At 42.4% G+C, this 13,774-nt stretch overlaps 1 protein-coding gene across 1 annotated transcript; it reads right to left on the reverse strand.

Moving 5' to 3' along the window:
• Positions 1-729: 729 nt before the first annotated feature.
• On the reverse strand, positions 730-2,565 carry LOC117706210 (ubiquilin-1-like). The gene has a single exon (XM_076914354.1). It carries the CDS (start codon positions 2,371-2,373, stop codon positions 841-843), a length of 1,533 nt encoding a protein of 510 aa, XP_076770469.1. The 5' UTR covers positions 2,374-2,565; the 3' UTR covers positions 730-840.
• Positions 2,566-13,774: the final 11,209 nt, after the last annotated feature.

Below are 13,774 nucleotides of genomic sequence, written 5' to 3' on the forward strand. Positions count from 1 at the left end.
AAAACATCAAAATTCTTGGGATTAGCCGGGCGGTGGTGGTGCATGCCTTTAATCCCAGCACTTGGGAGGCAGAGGCAGGTGGATTTCTGAGTTTGAGGCCAGCCTGGTCTACAGAGTGAATTCCAGGACAGCCAAGGCTATAGAAACCCTGTCTCGAACCGCCCCCCCCCAAAATAAATTCTCAGGATTTGTCCACCTTATATTTTGTATATCTATCTCTCTGTGTGTGTGTGTGTGTGTGTGTGTGTGTGTGTGTGTGTGTGTAGATCAGAAGTTGACATCAGGCATCTTCCTCTTCTGCTTTCCACACTACACTTTGAGATTGAACATGGAGATCATTGATTGGCTAGGCTTAGCTGGTCACTGAGCTTCTGACATCCTCCTCTTTCCCTATCCCATTGTCTAGTGCTAGGGTTAGAGATGTGCCACTCTTCCCGGCTTTTACATGGGTGCTAGGGATTTGAACTCAGTCCTCATGCTTGCACATGAAACACATTACCCCTTACCCACTAAGCCATCTCCCCAGCCCTGTGTTATGTTTGAAATATGAAAGAATCCCTGGGTTAGAGACATGAAAATAAGTAAAGCATGCTGTCAGAGCAATATACAAGTCCCTTCCCAGGTAAGACTATGCTGCACACCCAATTCCAAATCTACAACACACAGGAGCTCCAAGCAATCTTCTTTAATGTAGAACAGGTTTGGGCAGTGAGAGAAGGGCTGTCCAAATGTGCTCATAATACGAGGAAGCGGAATTTCTAAAATAAGTGCCTTCCATCCCCTTCTCCCTTTTCCTCCCTCTCCACAGAATGGTGCAATCGTGAGCATCAGATGGAGAGACTAGTCCTGCGGAGCCCCTAGAAGCATCTCAATCGCGGCGTGGATATCTCCATCTGTGGCTACAAGGGCCTGCAGATTTGCATCACGGTTAGCAAAACCCAAGGCCTTCAGTTCCTCCAGTTCTTGCTGGTACCGACCTTCAGTAAAGAGGGATGCGAGCAGTGCGGTTTGGGTAAACTGGGAACAGGCACTGGCCAAGGAATGGAAGAGCTGAAGAAAGGCCAAGGAGTGTTGTGTGGTATCTTCTCTATGGGCTTGTCTTCTACCCCTAGTTTCTTGGGCTCCTCTAGCCCCACGTGGTTTAGCTGAGTCCCGAAAGAATGGTCCCAGCTCAGGCACCTCCCTGGACAGTATCTGTAGGCCTTCCTCTATCTGTAGCAATGCCTGCAGCGCTCGAGGGTTGGTGAGGATGGGCAGAAGCGGTATATGATGTAGTAGGGGGCTGCCAGTTGCCAACTGGTGTGCCAGAGATGGATTCTGCTGCAGGACAGTCAAGGCTCGGCGCAGAGCACAGGGCGAGAGTCTCGGCTGACTAATTAGAGGGACTTTCTCCACTGGCTGCTGGCTCTCTTGGGAGGAGATATCTGAGCCTGGATGTAAGTCTAGCGTACCAGGTCGGCACGCTGAACCAGCCTGACTTGAAACTATGCCCTTGACCTGGGTAACTCCTCCTGTACTGACCTCTTGTGCCAAGGTCCTGACCGGAGCAGAAGTGGCTGGAATGGTGGTAGGATCAGAACTGCTGTGAGCGTTGTTGGCTTCTCCTCTACACAGCTCTGAGCCTGAAATGTAGCCTTTAGAAGCCACCAATAAGGCCAGAGTGGAGAGCATGACCTGCTGGATATCAGAGCAACTGGGATGCATAGCGTTGTCACCCCCTGGCACGGCTTTCAGGGCCTCCAGCCTCTGCTTGTGTTCCTGCAGGACTTCCTGCTGCCGCGCAGGCTTCTGAAAGGTTTCTGGAAATTTGAGAGCTGGGTCCCGTTTCTGTACCGTCTTTGAGGATTCGGGAATGTGCACGCCATTGGCTTGTTTCTCATTTGCCAGTCCTTGAATCAGAGGGTCTTCCAAGAATTGCACCACGGACTCTGATGCCGTAGGCAGCAGTTGGACAAGCTGGCTGAAGAAATCAGCTAGGTCAGGTGAGCTCCGGGCCAGCCGGCCAAGCTTGGCTGATGGTTCTGAACGATGGGTACAGTGGCCTGTGGTGCCTGCCAGAGTTCCTGTACAGGCTGACCCTTTCAAACGAGACCTCACTACCACGTGGACTGTAGAGCCATCAAGAATGCCACGCTGGCTCAGTATGTCTTGATCCCGGAGGATCTTCCCAGTGAAGATGAGCACCAATCGGTCAGTGTCACAATGAAGGTATTTGGAGATTTGCTTCTTAAAGCGGTGGACGTTGCTATTTTCTGCCAGGAAAAACTCCTGGCAGTCCTGTGGGGTCTTGACAGACACTCTGATGATACGTGAAGATGGCTCCCTACCAGACACCAGCTGACTGTCCCCTGCTTCTTCCCTAGCCCGTGCCATATTTCCTGAAGAAGAAGATGCAGGGTTAAGTGAGGGCACAGTGGAGTACACACCTGTGGAAGCTTTGATGTGGCACTGAACACACCTGGGTTAAGGGACCAGTAGGTGTTCGGTGATGTCCTTTCACCTACGTCCTGCAGGTCCCCCCTGCCAGTGTAGCCCTACAGCCACCTGGCTCCCATAGCGGGGGGCAGCTGCTCCTCTCTTTGGCAATCTTTAGGGGATATGGTGTCAGTGATGAGGTCACAGTTGAAAGGTACATCTGAATGGGGGCAGGGCAGAAGTCTGCCACCTGCCTGAGGTTGGCTTTTCCTCATGATTTAATTGAAGCACCAAATTGGGGACGGGAGTCTGACATGTCAGTGTCTAGAAACACATTTTCACATAAACTTCTTGGAATCCTAACACTAAGCTCAACAAGTGATAGTGGTTAAGTAGGAAAACAAGGTCTGAGAATTAGCTAACAAGGCACTCATTCTGGTCTCTAATCCTCCACTAAATTACTGTATGTGTTCTCCATGGTCCAGCTGAGGCCCCCAAGTCCCGTGTTTTATCTGAACAGAATGAGGGTGGGTGATTAAAATGTGTAATCAGTTCACAGTTTCAGTGGGATCCTTGTTTCCCAAGGCCCCAGATCCCAGGTAATCTGTCTACATGATTCTAAAGGTAGTGTATTCCAGACCTGATGGCAGAACTGCTTCAGAAAATAAACTGGGGGTTGGGGGAGGAGGGAGATGGGTGGTACTGAGGGGATTTCTATGTGGTTTAGGGGGATTGTTGCCTTTCCAGAGAGGACCCGGGTTTAGTTCCCAGTACCAATTTCAGGCCACTCATAACTGGCAATAACTCCAGCTCCAAGGGATCCATGACAACTTCTGGTTTCTGAAGGCATCTATACATGTAGCAGACACATGCAAATAAGTACATAGAAGTGAAAAAAAAAAATTTAAAAGAACACTACAGTCTCAAGTCAGAGGCTGAGGGCTGGGTTAAAAGAAATAGTGGCTCTTTTAATCTAGATCTAAATATGATTTAACTGTCATAAGACTGTGAAAGAGGACATGTTTCAGCTAGGGATGTGTTAGGTTTGTATCATTAGCAATACCTCTCTCTGTCTCTCATACACAGACACACACAGACACACACAGACACACACAGACACACACACACACACACCTTTTTTTCCTAGCTCTAGAATTTCCAGTGACCACAAAAGTCAAACAAGAAATAGGCACCTACACTATTTATCAGATGTTCTTAAACTTTGGTATCTGTGAACCAGGATCTCCAGTATCAGCCAATAACAAGACATGATAAGATGTAATTTCAGAGTCTGAAAGAACTTCTCACTCCCAGAAACTTAGAGCTTCTCACTCCCAGAAACTTGCACAATGTCCTACACCTTGCTGACAGCTAGCCTCCCCAGAAAGTGCCCAGCACTCAGAAGAACTTCTGCCATACAACTGTCACTGCAAAAGCAATTTTTGCAATTTGCTTTGTATTGCCTCTAACATGGGAGTTGTTGGAGGGAAGAAAGGGAATGAGGAAAACAATGTAGTCAGGTTTGAATGTAAAAAATTAATAACAATTTCTATTTCAATGACATTGTTATTTTGCATTCTTTCACAGACTTAGTTTTTGCAGATATAGGATGTGTTAGAGTGTGGGAAAGTACCTAAAATTGTGATTTCTTTGATTACTAAAAAACTTTTCACCAGGGGTGATGGCAGCACATACTTTTGATCACAACACTTAGGAGGCAGAGGCAGGTGTTTCTCTGTGAGTTCAAAGCCAGCCTGGTCTACAGAGAAAGTTCCTAGATAGTCAAGGCTACAAAAAGAAACTATGCCAGAAGGAGGAGGAGGAGGAGGAAGAGGAGGAGGAGGAGGAGGAGGAGGAGGAGGAGGAGGAGGAGGAGGAGGAGGAGGAGGAGAAGAAAGAGGAGGAGAATGAGAGAGAAATGAGGGAAGGAAGGAAGGAAGGAAGGAAGGAAGGAAGGAAGGAAGGAAGGAAGGAAGGAAGGAAAGAAGTTTACCATCCATTTGTGTAGATCTGAGCTGAGCTGAGAATACCAGTACTCAAGTAAAAAAGCCAAATACAATGCTGCACTACTGTAACTCAACATTGGAAAGGATAATTATATCAGTGGATACCATGGCTCCTGGCTAGTCACTCCAGCTAGAACACACCCTCAAGTTTCAGTAGGAGATATTGTCTCAAAAAATAAAATGGAACATACCTTGTCAATAAAAATCTCTATGCTTCATATGCACATGCATGAGCAAGTGAATGTGCACACACATATGCATACACCTACAGGGGTGGGGGAGAGAAGCACCAGAAATACAAAAATGATAAAGCCAGGGTTGGTTTTTGATGTTTATTTATACATATCTCTGCGTATATATGCCATGTATATGCAGATAGATAACTGCAGCCCCAGAAGACTGAGATTTCCTTGGAGCAGGAGGCTCAAGCTATCCAATGTAGGTTCTGGGAACAGGCCTTGGGACCTCTGCAAGAACAATGTGGTGGTTTGAGTAAAAATGACCTCCATAGGTCCATAGTGACAGACATTATTAGGATTTATGGCCTTGTTGGAATAGGAGTGGCTTTGTTTGAGGAAGTGTTTCACCAGGGGCTGAGTTTGGGGATCTCAGAAGCACAAAACCAGGCCTAGTGACACACAGTCATTTCCTGTAGATCTGGATGTAGAACTCTCAGCTCCTTCTCCAGCACCATGACTGTCAGCATCAGTGTCTGCATGCCACCATGCTTCCCACTGTGATGATAATGGCCTAAACCTCTAAAACTGTAAGCCATTCCCAATTAAATGTTTTTATTTATAAGAATTGCTGTGGTTGTTGTGTTTCTTTACAGCAATAGAAACCCCGGGTAAAACAAAAGTTGGCACCAGGACTAGGGTATTCCTGTGACATGACCATGTTTTGTTTGGAGGATCATGTATTTTAAACTTTGAATTAGAAAAAATAGCTGAACACTTTAAATGAGGCTTAATGGACCATCATAGTAGGATCAAGAAAGACAGCAGTTCTGGGAGTGATTTGAACCATGGAGGCCTAGTTTCAAGAGGTTTCAGAGGAGAAGAATGTGGCCAAAAAACTATTTTTATGATATTTTGGTGAAGAATGAGGCTGCTTTCTGCCCTTGTCCAAAAGATCTGCCAGAGAATAAATTTAAGACTTTTGGAATAATTACATTTGCGGAATAAATCTCAAAACAACCTAGTATTGACTCTGTCATGTGGTTATTAGTGTTTAAGATTATGCAAATTTATAATAAAAAGGAGAAAGCTAAACAAAGAAAATATAAAATATAGGATTTGAGGAGTAAAGGGATACCGGGAAGTAGAGAGGAACTAAGTCCTGTGTTCAAGGAGATATACAGATTAAAGAAAAGCCTGGTGCTAAGTGAAAAAAAGAGCAAGACCCCACCCAGCTAAGCTTCTGACCAGTTTTTTTAAAAAAAAGTACTTAAATAGAAGTGAAACTGAATTAAGGAAAAGCTTTAGTCCAGGCATAACTTTAATCCCGTTACACTGAAGAAAGAGGCTGGTAGAGATCTGAGTTCAAGGCCAGCCTGATCTACATGGAAAGTTCCAGGACAGCCAAGCTTAGGTAATGAAGGAACCCATAGAAAACAAAGAGCTTGTAAAATGTATTTGAACAAGGGGTTCATGTTCCCCACCCCGGAAGCAGTAGAACTTGGCAGCTTCAGCCATGTGGTTCTGGCTTTAAAGTCAACAATAGAAGATAAGAGTTATGGAATCTCCCTCTGAGACTAATAAAAGCCACTGAGGCCAGGCATGTGTCAGGACTGTTCCTACATGGAGGCCTAGAGAGGCCATTGTGGGAGGCTATGAAGGTGAAGCCTATATTGCCTTGTATACCCCAAGATATTGGAGATGCTAGAGTTGTGGGATACCTTCCAAGGAAGTCTCTGTAAGAAGTGGAACCAACCCAGGAGAAAAAAGTGTGTTGCAGTTAACAAAGATGAAAGGAGTCAGAGATCTGATGAGTGTTTTGACATCAGACATGAAGATGCAGTTTGGAATTTGCCGAGTTGGTTTTGTCTTGCTTTGGTGCAGTATTTCTTCACTATGTTGCCTTTGGGAATTGCAATATACATCCTGTGCACTTTACATTTTAAATATGTGATCTGATTCTCCTTTTGATTTTACAGGAAATTACAGTTAAGAGATTGCATAAGTTTCAGAAAAGACTTTGAACTTTTAAACAGTGCAGATACTGTCGTAAGCTATGAGAACTTTTGAAGTTGGGCTGAATGCATTTTGCATCATGATATGGCTACAAGCCTATGAGAGCCAGGGTGTGGAATGTGGTTATTTAAAATAAAAATAGCCCCCATAGGTCCATAGTAAGTGGCACTACTAGGATTTGTGGCCTTGTTGGAATAGGAATGGCTTTGTTCTAGGAAGTGTGTCAATAGGGTCTGGGCTTTGAGAACTCAGCTCAAAACCAGGCCTAGTGGCACAGTCCCTTCCGTCACCTGGTAATTCGGATGTAGAACTCTCAGCTCCTTTTCCAGCACAATGTCTTCCTGCATGCTGCCATGCTTCCCACCATGATGATAATGGACTAAACCTCTGAAACTCTAAGCCAGCATCAATTAAATGTTTTCCTTTATAAGAATTGCTGTGGTCATGGTGTCTCTTCACAGTAACAGAACCCTAAGACAGATCTTCTTAACGTCTAAGCCATCCTTCCAGGGCCCAACAACCACAATTTTATTAAAACCAGATTTTACTAAACCCAATGCTGGTAGAAAGACCAGCATTGTGGTACTAGTTGTAGTATCTTGAAAGTAGATTCATTTTTGTTCTTTATATTCTATTTTTCCTATCAACATATCTTCAGTTTACACACATCAATCCTTACTAGAATAGTGGTAGCTTTCTTACTCACATTGCTCTTGCATAACCATCAGCACACCATCTGTCTGAAAGGAGCATAATCTATGTAACCACTGACAATGCAGTTTTCCCGCACAGTGTCCTCTCAGAATATGCAGTAGGAAAAGGACCTACTCAAAGTCACAGGCATTAAAATTTAATGTCTGAACTACCTCAGAGTTGAAGCACTTAAGGGAAGGAACTAAGATGTTAAGTGAACAGAAAAAAAACTTGAATGGAAGAGTACTTTACTTGAAAAACAAAGACATCATTTGTAAATTTCTCAGCTCTCTACCAATTTGTAACTGTCGTGAAAAGCCAATTAATTGAAACTTCAGTTGCCTTTTCTGAAATTTGAATTCTGCTGCTCCAATGTGTTTAGGAAAATGAACAAACAAAAATCAAGAGTATTTTATCAGGATCAGTGGTCTGAGCATTTACTTTTTTGTCAAGTTTTCTGAAGCTTTAACAATTAACTATGAGTAGATAAAATTTTAAAAATGGGGATATAAATATGAGCATACATATGTTTCAATGCTTTGACTCTGTGAACATATTTACAGGAGCCAGAGATTCAAAACTCCCAATGTAAAACTCCCAATGTAATACTTCAAATAACACCCTGTTCACATGTTAGGAAGTGAGAATTAAAGCAGAAATGAATTACTTCTTTGGGTTCAGTGATTGGCAACGTGGAGTCTAGAAGTAGACTGTCCAATTTCAAATCTTGACTCTAATAGGACACTTCCTAACTTTACCAATGTGCTTCCCCCTCCTTGTACGATTCAGCTTTCCTAAATTACAACATGGCATGGAGAAAAAGAAAATCAGTCTTCTCCAGGGACAAGCCTCCTGGCATATTGTCCAATCTCAACTGGTCAGCTGAGATTTAAGCCCCATTTACTCCCGTGTCTCCTTCACTCCCTCTCAACTTCGTGACTCCTTACCAGTTACATTATATGCATATATATGTATTCATGTTACATGCATATATATGTATTCATGTGCATATATATATATATATATATATATATATATATATATCACTTGCTGAGTCCATTCAGAGCCGCTCATGTGTACATATGTTGAGGGCTGGTGCTTAAGGTTAGATAACCTGTTGAGGAGCTCATTCTTCGAGAAGACTGATCCTCCCTCTTTCAGCATTCATTAATTGCCTACAGTCCTTCATCTAGGGCTGGGGTCTTGTGAGATTTTCTACATTCGGGTTACAAAGTCAAGTGGTATCATCACTGTACAGGTCTTGTTTAGAGACTGTTGCTAAGATTTCATAGGTGCAGCTCCATGTTACATGGAAGACACCATCTCATAGCAGATGTACTGGTCCTCTGGCTTCTATAATTTTTTTTTTTTTTTTTTTTTTTTTTTTTTTTTTTTTTACTAAAGTGATGCCCAACTTCCTATCTGGGATCAAGTAGCTAAGGATTTAATCACTTTTTTGTTTGATTTGGTTTCTAGTAAATTTCTTGGTAAAGGAAAAGGTATCATTTGGAGGGAGCCAGATACTAGGCCCAGTATAATGACATCTAAGTCTGCCTTTTCTTTCCCATGCATATAACCTCTCATTCCATCTCATCAAGGCCCAGTTATTTCATCTTGGACCACTGTTGATAGCAAGACTCGGGAAAGTGACAGTGTGTGGGAAGAGATGGGAAGTCCTAGCAGACATGCACTTTCAGTAACATCAACCTGTAAGGGCCTTCTCTCCCTGAACACCAGCTCTGTTCTGGTCTTTACTCTGTGAGCCACCAGCTCTGTTCCATAATAGCTTCTATTGATGTTCTACCCAGCATTTTCTCATTCACTCTCCCTTCTATTTACTCTTATTTCAAGGCTCCATTATTTAGCCATTTACTTGTGTTCCACTTGTTAGACCTCACCTTAGTGGCTGGGTAGAAGGCAGCAACTTTCTCTGCCCCCAGGATGATCTGTTTCCTCCAGGTATACCACCATGGTGCTGGGTAAATCAATCTCCAATGAAGCTACAGCAAAGATTCCAAGCACTCAGTCAACTCTGGAGAGCTCCTGAGAGTTAGTGGGATAGTAAATTAGTGCAACAGTTATAGTTAACAGTGTGGCAGATCCTTAAAAACTTTTTGGATTTATCATATGATTTAGCAATGCTGCTTCTCTCTATACATCCAAAGGAAATGAACTCGGTATAAAAAAAAGGGAGACCTGGATACCTGTGTTTATCATAGCAGTATGTCCAACTGTTAATATATGTAACAGTCTAGATGGATGAATTTAAAAAAAAAAAAAAAAAAAAAAAAAAAAAAAAGGCCTGGTATATATACACCATAGAGTATTGTTTGACCACAAAAAGAATAAAGCCTTTTCATTTGCAGCAAAATGCATGGTGGTAAAAAGAAAATATTATTTGAAATAAGGTAAACACAGAAACATAAGGGTTCTGTACACCAATGGCTTATGCTCTAAGATCAAGAATTGACAAATGGGACTTCATAAAATTGCAAAGTTTCTGTAAGGCAAAGGACACTGTCAATAGGACAAAATTGCAACCAACAGATTGGGAAAAGATCTTTACCAATCCCACATCCAATAGAGGGCTAATATCCAATATATACAAAGAACTTAAGAAATTAGACTCCAGACAACCAAATAACCCTATTAAAAATGGGGTACAGAGCTAAACAAAGAATTCTCAACTGAGGAAACTCGAATGGCTGAGAAGCACCTAAAGAAATGTTCAGCATCCTTAGTCATCAGAGAAATGCAACCCTGAGATTCCACCTCACACCAGTCAGAATGGCTAAGATCAAAAACTCAAGTGATAGTAGATGCTGGCGAGGATGTGGAGAAAGAGGAACATTCCTCCATTGTTGGTGGGATTGCAAGAAGGTGCAACCACTTTGGAAATCAATTTAGTGGTTCCTCAGAAAATTTGACATAGCATTACCTGAGGACCCAGCTATACCACTTCTGGGCATATACCCAGAAGATGCTCTAACATATAACAAGGACATATGCTCCACTATGTTCATAGCAGCCTTATTTATAATAGCCAGAAGCTGGAAAGAACCCAGATGTCCTTCAACAGAGGAATGGATAAAAAAAAAAAAAATGTGGTACATTTACACAATGGGGTATTACTCAGCTATTAAAAACAATGAACTGGAGAAATTCTTAGGTAAATGGATGAAACTAGAAAATAACATCCTGAGTGAGGTAACCCAATCACAAAAGAACACACATGGTATTCACTCACTGATAAGCAGATATTAGCCCAGAAGCTTGAAATACCCAAGATTCAACTCACAGACCACATGAAGCTCATGAACAAGGAAGACCAAGTGTGGGTGCTTTGGTCCTTCTTAGGAGGAGTAACAAAATACTCAAGGGAGCAAATATAGAGACAAAAGATGGGACATAAACTGAAGAAGGGGCCATCTGGAGAACATTCCACCTGGGTATCCATCCCATGTGCAGTCACCAAAGGTTGACACTGATGTGGATGTCAGGAAGTACATGCTGATAGGAGCCTGATATAGCTGTGTCCTTAGAGATCTGCCAGAGCTTGGCATATTCAGAGGCAGATGCTCACAACTAACCATTAAACTGATCAAGGGGTTCCCAATGAAGGAGTTAGAGTGAAGACTGAAGGAGCTGAAAGGGTTTGTAGCCCCATGAAGAGAGCAACAATATCAACCAACCAGAGCTCCCAGGATCTAAACCGCCAGCCTGGGAGCACTTAGGGAGAGACTTATGGCTCCAGCTGTATATGTAAGGGAAGGTGGCCCTGTTAGACATAGGTGGGAGGGAAGATTCTTGGTTCCATGAAGGCTGGAAGCTGTGGGGGGGGCGGGGGAATTCGAGGGTGGACAGGTGAGAGTGGGGGGTAGGTGGAGGCACATCCTCATTGAAGCAGGGGGAGGAGGGATGGGATGTGGGTTCCTGGGTGGGGGTGGGGGGAAATGGGAAAAGGGGATAACATCTGAATTGTAAATAAAATATCCAATAAAAAAGGGGGGAAGGGTTCTGTGTTCTCTCTTAGAAAGCTTAAGTCAGTATCAGCATTTTACAACATGGCCCAGTTATAAACAGTGTTTTATGGCACATGTGAGCCTTGGGTTCCATCCACAGTCAATTTGAAAGTAAAGTAGAAATCAAAACAAGAGGCTGGATTTGATGTGTGTGTGTAGTATTCAAGATGAGTCTATTGCACTGGACTCTGTTGATATACACTAGTAATGCATGTTAACAGAAATGTTGTATGAAGCAGCTATGACAGGAACATAATTCAGTAAACACTCTCCTAGCCAAGACTTTAAAACTCATCCTAGGGCTGGAGAGATGGTTCAGCGGTTAAGAGCACTGACTGCTCTTCCAGAGGTCCTGAATTCAAATTTTAGCAAGTACATGGTGGCTCACAACCATCTGTAATGGGATCTGATACCCTCTTCTGGTAGGTCTGAGGACATCTATAGTGTACTCACATACATAAAATAAATAAATCAGAAAGAAAGAAAAGAAAAGAAAGAAAGAAAGAAAGAAAGAAAGAAAGAAAGAAAGAAAGAAAGAAAGACTCACCCTAAATGTTCTCTATCTTCCTGAGGGGCTCTTAGGATTTCTCTCACCCAGATGAACAAGCATGTGATTAAGATTGAGTTTTTTGTATGTATTTGGGTCTGTGTACATGCAAAGATGAGTGCCCTTGGAGTTCAGAAGAAGGTATCAGACACCCTAAAGCTAGAATTACAGGTGGTTGTGAGCCACCTACCCCAGAATGGATTCTGGAACCAAGCGTGTGTCCTCTGCAAAAGCGGTATGCACTCTTAACCATTGATCCATCTCTCTGACCCAAGAAATTTCTTTGATTATTTTCCTTTTGGCCTTCTAAAGGTGGAGAACATGTGTTGCCTTATACAATCTTCTACAGGTAAACGTACCCTGCAAGCATGCCTCTTCTGGGTTTCAGGAAATGGTGATGTTAAGCTTTCCTCTTAATTTTGCTTAGTGCTGTAGTAAAGAATGTTCTTTTTATTTGGCCAAGATTTTCTTCAAGCATAGAAAACAGGAAGGAGAAACTGGAGGGGCTAGAGCTAACACCTGTATGCCCCACCTAGAGACTGAAACACAAGTGTCCAGGAACCGCTGTTTCTAAAGTTTGGTCTCATCTTTACACACATGCTAGTAGATGCTCTAACTACTACTCTAAGATTTGATTATGGGAGACAAAGGGAAGAAGAGATTAGATTTGAAAGTGAGCTGCATAGAGACTCTGACATTTAAATACACACCATAGGCAGTTTCCCCACAAAGACATAATCCACTGAAGACCTCTTTCCTTCTGTGGCTGCACTATAGCATGAAGGTTTTTGTCTGTATTCCTAGTCTGTTTGACTTGATGAACTATTTTTAGTATATACACATGTGTATATTTAGTATATACACATAGAGTATGCACATGTAAAAAACACACTGGAATACATTGTTTGTGCCTTTCTTCCAATAAATATTTGTGCACACATTCCCATGTATAGGTACTGAAAGTCCCAGCTCACTTGATTCACTTATGTATTATAACATTTTTACTTTGGAAACACACAGATAATAGGAACAATACTCTTGTCTGAGGTCTATGTCAAAAGTCCCTTTTACTACATAACATCCCTTCTGCAAGGACAGCCTTCTTTCTCCTTCAAAAATTTATCTGCTTCGTTCTGAACACGTTGCAAGTTTTATCCCTGGATGGCTTCCATATCTCCCCAGATTGGACTATCAATAGGTCTGCTCACTCTAATTTATATATCTTCACTTGTTTTCTTTTGTGTGAGCAGCATATATGATGTGTGGGTAAGGATGTGTGTGTGTGTGTGTGTGTGTGTGTGTGTGTGTGTGTGTGTGTGTGTGATGTGTGTGTGTGATGTGTATGTTTGTATCAGGATGTCTGTACTGAAAGAATTTTTTACATATTCATTGTACACATATGTTCACACAAAACACACATATTAATTCTTCCAAAAGAAGACAAGGAGAAAGAGAAGAGAAAGAAAAAAGTCTTCTCTCTGAATCTGTCTATAAAAAATAATGTAAACTGAGTAAGACTTCAGAATCCATAATTATAATTGAAACTGGACTCTTGCTGCTGTAGCTCTTACCAACCCAGAGATTAATGTCAAGTTTGTGAAGTAGCTTCCAGAGATAAGAAATATAAGAAATAGTGTCCTTTCTCTAGCCAGGCATGTAAAAAGGCATACCAAAGCAGACTGTGTAGTAGCTGCTCCTATAGTACACCAAAATCTGAAAAACTTCCAGGACCCCCAAAAAATCCATGATCCTTTCTCCCATCCCCAAGTCTTTGACTCCTTTAGCTTCCAACCATTTAGCTTCCTATACCCTTCCAGATAAACAGCCTTTACCACTTGTTTTTCCACATGTCCTCCCCCTTTTCTCAGAGCCCACAAGAATGAGACTCAGGCAACTGGC

This window comes from Arvicanthis niloticus, chromosome 1 (genome assembly GCF_011762505.2).
Source record: "Arvicanthis niloticus isolate mArvNil1 chromosome 1, mArvNil1.pat.X, whole genome shotgun sequence".
In the NCBI taxonomy this organism is placed as follows: domain Eukaryota; kingdom Metazoa; phylum Chordata; class Mammalia; order Rodentia; family Muridae; genus Arvicanthis; species Arvicanthis niloticus.